The 7,979-nt window shown below is 43.8% G+C and overlaps 1 protein-coding gene and 1 long non-coding RNA gene across 3 annotated transcripts in view; one reads left to right on the top strand and one right to left on the bottom strand.

The window, feature by feature from the left end:
* The window catches only part of LAMP2 (lysosomal associated membrane protein 2), a 41,466-nt gene that overhangs the window by 12,948 nt on the left and 20,539 nt on the right, over positions 1-7,979 (bottom strand). The window contains exons 8-9 of one of the 2 annotated variants that reach the window (XM_030210574.1): positions 7,260-7,424; positions 4,778-5,945 (exon numbers count right to left, since the gene is read on the bottom strand). In XM_030210574.1, coding sequence (XP_030066434.1) covers positions 5,806-5,945; positions 7,260-7,424 — 305 coding nt within the window. In that variant the 3' untranslated portion in view covers positions 4,778-5,805. Of the gene's footprint in view, positions 1-4,777; positions 5,946-7,259; positions 7,425-7,979 lie in introns of those variants that run through there. The other variant, XM_030210573.1, reaches the window with a different exon arrangement.
* Positions 4,079-5,216, top strand: LOC115474882. Its single transcript, XR_003942925.1, has 2 exons — positions 4,079-4,609; positions 4,854-5,216. It is a non-coding gene; the product is annotated as an uncharacterized LOC115474882 (long non-coding RNA).

Here is a 7,979-nt window from a genome sequence, read left to right as displayed (position 1 = left end):
GAGAAAGGAACCCTCTATTCTAGCCTTCACCAAGGCTGCAAACATAAATGGCCAACATACCCTATCAAAAGCCTTCTCTGCATCGAGTGATAGTATACATAAGGGTACCTGTATATGTTCAGCATGATATAAAAGATGCAGGGCACGCCTTATATTATCAAATGTTTGACGACCATAACAAAACGCACCTGATCTTCATGGATTAGTAGGGGGAGATAATGTTGCAAACGTGTGGCCAATTTTTCGTGAAAATCTTATAGTCTACCCCCAAAAGAGAGATTGGGCGGTAAGAGCTACATACCTGTGGGTCTTTACCTGGCTTGGGTAAAACTGTAATAGTTACCAAATTCCATGTCTTTGGAAGATCCTGGCCCTTGCTAAAAGAGTAAGACCTGTAACAACAAGGGGGCCAAAAGCTAACCAAACATCTTATAAAACTTATTGGTAAAGCAGTCTGGTCCCAGTGCCTTCGCAGGAGACAAGGTTTGGATTGCCTGAAGAATCTCATCTAATTCGGTGGGCCAGGAGAGCCGCTGCTGCACCCCTAGAGTAAGCTTAGGTAGATGAACTTGTTCTAAGAAGGCAGATATATCAATCTCTGAGGGGGCAATATCTGGTGTATAGAGCTTCTCATAAAATTGCTGGAACAGCATATAGAGGTGGTCTGTAGTCAAACACCCCCCTTCCATCTTTCAGGCTAACAATATGATTGCGTGTAGTTTGTTGCCTAAGTTTATGAGCTAAGAGTTTGCTAGCTTTATTGCCAAACTCAAAATGAGTTTGTTGAACCTGTTAAAGTTGCTCTGAAAGATCTAATTGCACATCGCGTAATTCCTGGCGAAGTTTATGACCACGTGTTTTTCGAACATGAGCTCTCAATGCAATGAGGTGACACCCGCACTACCACTTTCAGCCCATCCCATAAACTACCTGGGGATACCTCCCCATTATTAATTGAATATACTCTGTTTTTCAATCTGAAATATATGTGACATAAGAGTCATCTAATCGCCATTCTGGAGGGGCTCTGGGGGGGTCCCCACAATGCCCAGTTGCAACACTGGGCTGCGATCAGACCAAGTGCATGGCTCAATCCTACTAAGAACTTATGAGAATGGCCCACCGCCCCCAGCCACAAATCTATTTGTGAAGACGAGATGTACAGACGAGTAATATGTATACTCTGCGTGTGGGATTGGTTTGATGCCAGAAGTCTATCATGTGCCATCATTCAATAAATACCTTAAACATCTCACGGTCCCGTTGCGCATACTGTATTGCCATAGTGGAATTATCTAGTTTTGGGTCTATCGTTAAATTAAAATCTCCTCCCATGAGTAAGAGTCCCACCTTATGCTTTAGTAGTACTTGGTCCAATTGCTGAAAGAAGGTACCATGCTCAACATTGGGGCCATAAACATTTAAAGGAGTATATCGTTGGGCTCCCAATACAAATACTATGAGTATGTAGCATCCCCCATTGTCTCAGATTACTTTCTCAATCTGCCATGGCCGAGAACCAGCAAACACTTTCACCCCTTTAGTCTATCTCGATTGGATGCAAAATATTGTATGGAATATTTGATGCTTACATAAGATTTCATGGACTGGTGTCAAATGTCTCCTGTATCAGGGCAATATCAACCTTTAAATGGACCAGCTCTCGAACTAAGAGCTAACACTTCATAGGAATATCTAGCCCCCTAACATTCAGGAGCACTACCTTTATATCAGACATTAAAGACCACCTTTACAGATAACTCCCACATGCAGTCCCCCCCCCCCCCCCACAACCACTCATTACTTATTTCCCTGCCCCATCCCTCCCCTAACCCCCACTTGATTCTGAGGCCCCTCCCTACATAAAGGGACATCCAGTAGAGCAAGTGAGTCTTCCTCCTCCCGCTCCCAACTATCTCATAGAAAAAAAAAATAGCTCAGTTTTCCCCACTTCCAAGCATAACTTATGACCTGTAATGATAGTTCCAGTTCCTCAGAGTGAAATCTGTATGTTTATATGCTAGACCTTTTGGATGTTAACATCGCAGATTTCTCAAATAGCAAAGTCTGATAGTTGAATGAGACACTGAAAGATAGAAAGCGCCATTGCATCAGGTCAGCTGACCAGCAGATTTCTGGCATTCCAATCTCGTTTCCTTTAGACACCCGCAGATCTGGGGGGTTTGCCTGACAGCACTGAGGATTTATCCATGTTTCCATCTGGCAATATCTCATGTGCCTCAGCCACAGATCTTGATGCATGTGGCCATCCTTATAAAATGCTAAGGCAAATGGATGCCTCCACTGGTCTCTGATGCCTAGCTCACGCAGTCTCATGATAACCGGTTTCAGGTCAGCTCTCCTTTTTAGAGTAACTGTAGCCAAGTCTTGAAATACTGCTGATTGGAATCCCATTTAAAGTCAATTTTTCGACTTGCTTGTTGTAGCACTCTCTCTAAGCTTAAAGTCTTGGAAACAGGCGATTATATCTTTGGGCAAGTTATTTCACACCATGTCCAAAGCTCTGTGGGATCTTTCAAAAAGAACCGCTTGTGGGTTGATAGATGACCCTGCCTCCGTTAACAGGGCACTCACTATTTTCTGCACCACATCCTTGCAAATCTATGTAGGCTGGTGATTCAGGCAGGCCTCTGGCTCCTGTTTTTTGTAAGTTGCTGGAATCCAGTATGCATCTCCCCCATCTGTTAATCTAGGACACTTATTCCTTTCTCATGTTCTTCCACCCGGCCTTCCAGCTCCTCTAAATGGTTACTCAAGTCCCAGATTTCGCCATGCAAATCCACACCCCCCAAAGCTGCTAATCTGTGCAGGCCGCTTTACTGTCCGCATCTCCATTATCCAATCTCTAAGCTCTGGGAACTTGATAGGCTCTGGGTCTTCCCAATCTTGTTCTGATACAAACTGATCCTGGGATGCGGGCCCTGCTACACCGCACGTTGGATCCAGAACCGCCTGCTCCGTACCTGCCAAGTGCTTCACCACTGTGGTACCTGGAAAGGCAAACTGAGCGAGGTTCGTGGGCGCACTTATGCTTCCTCTGCTTCCACTATACTTTTAGTTCCTCAGGCAACCGATTCACACTATGAATTATCTCTAAGTAGGGTACCACCCACAAACTTCAGGCGACCATGTTGGCCGGTGACATGCAACGTGTCTGCTTTTAAAGTGGTAGTACCCCTCAGCCATTGATCCTGCTACCTTGCTGCATGATTAGGTTTCTATGCAGCACTTCTGAGATCCTTGATTCTAGTAGATGGGTGGTCATTGACTAGTGTCACTTATTTTAGGGGTTAGCTGTTTACTACTGACAAGTAGATATTAAGCCTGTGCATGGGTGTGGTGGTGGGGGTTATCAGGCATGAAGTGAATTTTAAAGGTTCAAATGTAGTTGCCCTAGTCTAGGGTTGAACATAGTTAAAGCCATGTTGATAGCTCTTGCATGCACCACATGTTTGGGGGGGGGGATCCCATTTGCTTTGATCATAGCTGCAACAGTTTTGGTGCTGTGCAGGAAATACACAGCATGGTGGCCTGGGCTCAGTGTGAGATACCCTACATTGCCAGGAACAGGTTGCCCCACCCTAATTTCAGCTAGACCCCCCAGTGTACACATTTACACACAAGTGTTAATGATTTCACTTACACAGGCACACGTGCAGATTATAAAGTAGGAGCGATAGGTGCCCTTAACGGCAACCTCTACCACACCACCTTTGCCCAGTGTGCAATGTCACACCAGTGTGGGGCCTTTCACCACAGGCCATGCTACTGCCAAGTCTTTGGCCTGAGAATAGGCGAGGTAGCTGTGGTAGTGGAGAGGGTTATGGTGTATAGCATGGGCTGCTGTGAAGAGCTTCACAACTGGTTAGTAAAGCAGTGTTTTGGCCTTTTGTTGCTTGAAGGAAGTGCCTTGCAAACTCCACTTTGCTTTCCATCTTAAAGCCCAGCAGCACATGCTTGTCCTTACCTATGAAAATGCTACACCGGTTGGTGGCAAACCTTGAATGCAAGTTCCATAGCATGTAAATGAAAATCACTTAGATCCTGCTTTTCTGCAAGTCGGAGAAAACCATGTTTTGGCCAAGTATTTTTATTTAAGGCAAATGCTCAAGTATGTACAGACTCAGTTGCTAGCTGTAAAGAAACAGACCTTACAAGTTCAACAGCCCTACTCTGACAGTGAGACCAGGACTAGATCTTGTTTCCAGTATATACATTAGTTTTGAAACTGGTTTGACACCTATAAAGTCAAGACAGAAAATTTTTAATGCTAATTACATTTTAGTTCATACACCTCTCCCACAGAAGACCAAAATAAATTTAGGTTTTAAACACTAAGGGACATTAACAGTTAGCAAAGGCTTTCTATATTTCTGGAGCTGGTGTACTGTTAAGGATGTACAATCACTTCAAACTTGCTGCATTTAAGATTTATTAAATAAGACCCCTGCTTCATTATTTGATGATATGCATCGACAGACAAATAACAGCCAGCTATTTTAATATTAAAGACAGCCTCAGTTTCCCCCAGATTATTATTATTATTATATATACACATACAAAAACTAGTTTAATCTCTAGAGAACATGTATGCAGTGGCGTACCAAGGGGGGGCGGTCCGCCCCGGCTGCCACGTGCCTGTCCGCTCTTCGTTTTCATGCTCCCTTTGCCCCGGAACAGGTTACTTCCTGTTCCGGGGCAGAGGGAGCATGAAAACAGAGCCGGCAGGCGTGTGGCACCCCTCCCCCCCAGCGGCATGCAGCCGGGGGGGGGGGGGGGGGGGCATCGGCGATCCGCCCCGGGTGTCAGCCCCTCTAGGAACCCCACTGCAGGTATGCAAGGTAAAAAGGTTTATTCTGACCTGGTGCATATCTACTCAAAAAGGGTGTGTCATACTGAAAAGCATGCCATTAAGTAGCAAATCTGAGGTTTCTTGGTAAGGCTAGACAGCTCAGAGACCTGGTTCTGCAGTGCATACATTCTAGAAATGATAAATATGGGTTCAGTCAATCCTCCTGCCAGCATGCTGACAATAGCTTCTGCTCTTGGGGGGGGGAGGGGGGGTAGCTACTGTTCTACAGTTCCAGAACTTGACTGGCATCCCACTCTATTGCAATAGAGTACTTTCATATCTAGCAAAACTAATTCATGCCGGCTGAAGTTACATCCTGGTCCTGCATTTTCTCTTTAAAAAGAAAAAAATTGAAGGGGTGCCATTACAAAAAAATGTCACTATAATGCATTAAACAACTTAACGATGGTAAAGAACCAACCATGGTGTCCTTAACATGCAGTTTAAGGTGATGAAGGATAAAAAGTATATTACCAACATAGCCCGAAACTAAAGTATAAGTAGTGTTGACTCATAACAAGGGATTCTAGGGTTACGGGATGTGTGAAAGCACTACATGGACAACTGAACCTTGCAATGAGAAGCAGTGTGCAACACAGCTAGTCCTCATGGAGGATACAACCAAAGTCCTGACCACAGTCACGCTGCACTGATAATTACTTGGGAATCTGAAAGCACAAGAACAGATCAGATAAATTGTCCACACCTTGAGATTTGGGGCTAGAGCTCCAATACAATAGCAGTCTCCCTACATAAAATAATTGACAGAGTCTGGCCTGCTAAGCTCTGGTCCTAAATTGTGCAGGTTGAGGCTGAAAAACAGGAAATAAAACTTGATCAATTTCATACCAGTCCTTAAAAAGTGGTTGGTTAGTGTCACTTTTCTGCTCGTTCCATGAAAATAAAAAGCTGTTGTCAATTGATCAGGAATTTCACAAGGTTTGATATCCGGCGTAGCTTTTTCTTCTACCAATTATGTAAGCAAGCACTATAATGACAATCAAGCCTGCCAGAGCAGCACCAACAATAATTGGTATTAGAATGGTGTCATCATCCAGTGAACACTCCTGGGCTGCAGAGAGAAGTTGGCAACAATGAATTAAAGTGATAAAAAGGCTGACAGCTGTGCAGAGCTAAGTTCAAAATCACAGGGATTCCAGCCTTGTCAGGGGAAGGATCATTCTAGACCTGTTAGCCAATTAGTTTTATAGCCGTCTCCCTGCTATTACAGATGACTAGCTTCAAACGGAAACTGGCACCCTTGCTTCTTCCCTCACAACAGAGAACTGGGGGTAAGCATGATGTACTGCTGCATGTGCTGGAGATATGCAGCAGTGAAATGTCTCACCTGAACCTACCTATACTGAATTGGTATACATGCCCCCCCCTTTTTTTTTAGGGTACTAGCCAGTGCCCCTGTAGGTACGTTTACGATACTAATTTATGAGCTGCAGCATTTCCTAAGTTTGAGGTTACTGAAGAAACCCCCACAATCTAGGTGAACTAATCAGGTCAGTCAGCTACATTTATATAGCCAGCCAACAAATTGTGGTAGTGGAGTGGGATGAGTGGGATGAGTGGGATGAGTGGAGTGCCCCCCCCCCCCCCCAACCATGTATCAATCCCTTAAGCAGCAGCACTAGCAAGGTGGTTAAGCGGCTCATGGATGGCCTGACTGGTTAAGCAGATTTTTTAGCAGTGCACGCTCCTGCAGGAAAGTATTATAGCATGATCATTGTCACTGGCCTGGATTAAACTTTGTATTGAATCTACATATGACATTACTTAACCAGTATATGAAGCCACCAAGAACAGACTGCTCTTGATTTCAAAGACTGATTGGGTGTACCTCCAGTCAACACCTCTGCTGTAGACCCTCTAGGACAGGAAATACCACACGAGCTCAGCTTTAGAAACGGTAGGTTCAGGCTAAACCCAATGAATTTGTGCTATATTTGCATACATTGGGGTAGAGCATGCAGAATTTCATGACTATCCAGGACAGAACAAACCTGACTGGTTTATGTGCCTCCAAGATTACAGTTTGACACCCAGTCTAGAGTAACCTTGCACTGAAGGCAAATGCTTTAAGTCCCCGATGTGCTTAAGGTCCAAAGGGCAGGAGAAGCTGATCTGAGCCCTGGCCTCCTGGCTCTGAGCCTGCTATACCAAATAACCCTGCCCTCAAGTGGCCAACAAGATAACATAACTAAAGTTGACTAGCTATTGTTGGGGGGGGGGGGGGGGGGGGGGGGGAGAATATTAACTCAAATTTTCTGCACCCAGGCACCCTACAAGTTGTCTAGTACTGCTGTTTTAGGAGTGGTTGTGTATAATGTAAATTCCCATAAGAATGAAAATTAAGTGATGCTTTTTGTCTACTCACCTGTTGAGAACTTCCCATCCACCACAAGGAAAGGCTGAACCCTCAGGTTAAATGTGTTGAGAAGGAATGAGTCCGTAACCTGGAGTCTCTGCTCACTGTTGCACATGTAGGAGCTTCCCAAACTGGTTTCCCAGTAGCTCAAGTTCCCATTGCCATCACTGAATGCTTTGAAAGAAAGCAAAGTCATTTATGATTAACGGCCATTGCAACTCAGTTTACTACAGCTACTGTATGATTAAAAAGGAAGTTTGTACGCAGTAAAGTTTTTTTTTGTATTCAACTACTTTACCTGTGGGAGTAGACAATTAAGCTGTGTATCTGATGGTGGGAGATTATAAGCACTAGGATCAATATTGGAGTGGGGGGGTAGATTATAAAGCAAAGTAGCTCAGTATTAGAATGCAAGTAGTGATGGCTCAAACATCTTGAAATCCCTATGGATTAAAATTCCATGTGTAATCAATTCCTAATTGTGGTCAAGAGTTTTTTTTTTTTCCTATTTCTCTTTGTATTATTGTTTCCCTATGATGATGTTGCATATTTCGTGTATTTTATTCAAGATTTATTGAATATTGTAATTATTAAAATTTGAAAAAAAAAAATAAAATTCCATGTGTAAAGAGAAAAAAAGGGATAGTAATACGAGAGTACTACCGTCCACCTGGGGCACAAAAAAAAAAAAAAAAAAGTCCACATCTTCCACAAATAAGCCGAAAGAAG

The sequence above is a fragment of the Microcaecilia unicolor genome, chromosome 7 (genome assembly GCF_901765095.1).
Source record: "Microcaecilia unicolor chromosome 7, aMicUni1.1, whole genome shotgun sequence".
Lineage (NCBI taxonomy): Eukaryota > Metazoa > Chordata > Amphibia > Gymnophiona > Siphonopidae > Microcaecilia > Microcaecilia unicolor.
The sequence above is the reverse complement of the archived record's forward strand: the minus strand, read 5'-3'. Positions and strand labels throughout refer to the sequence as shown.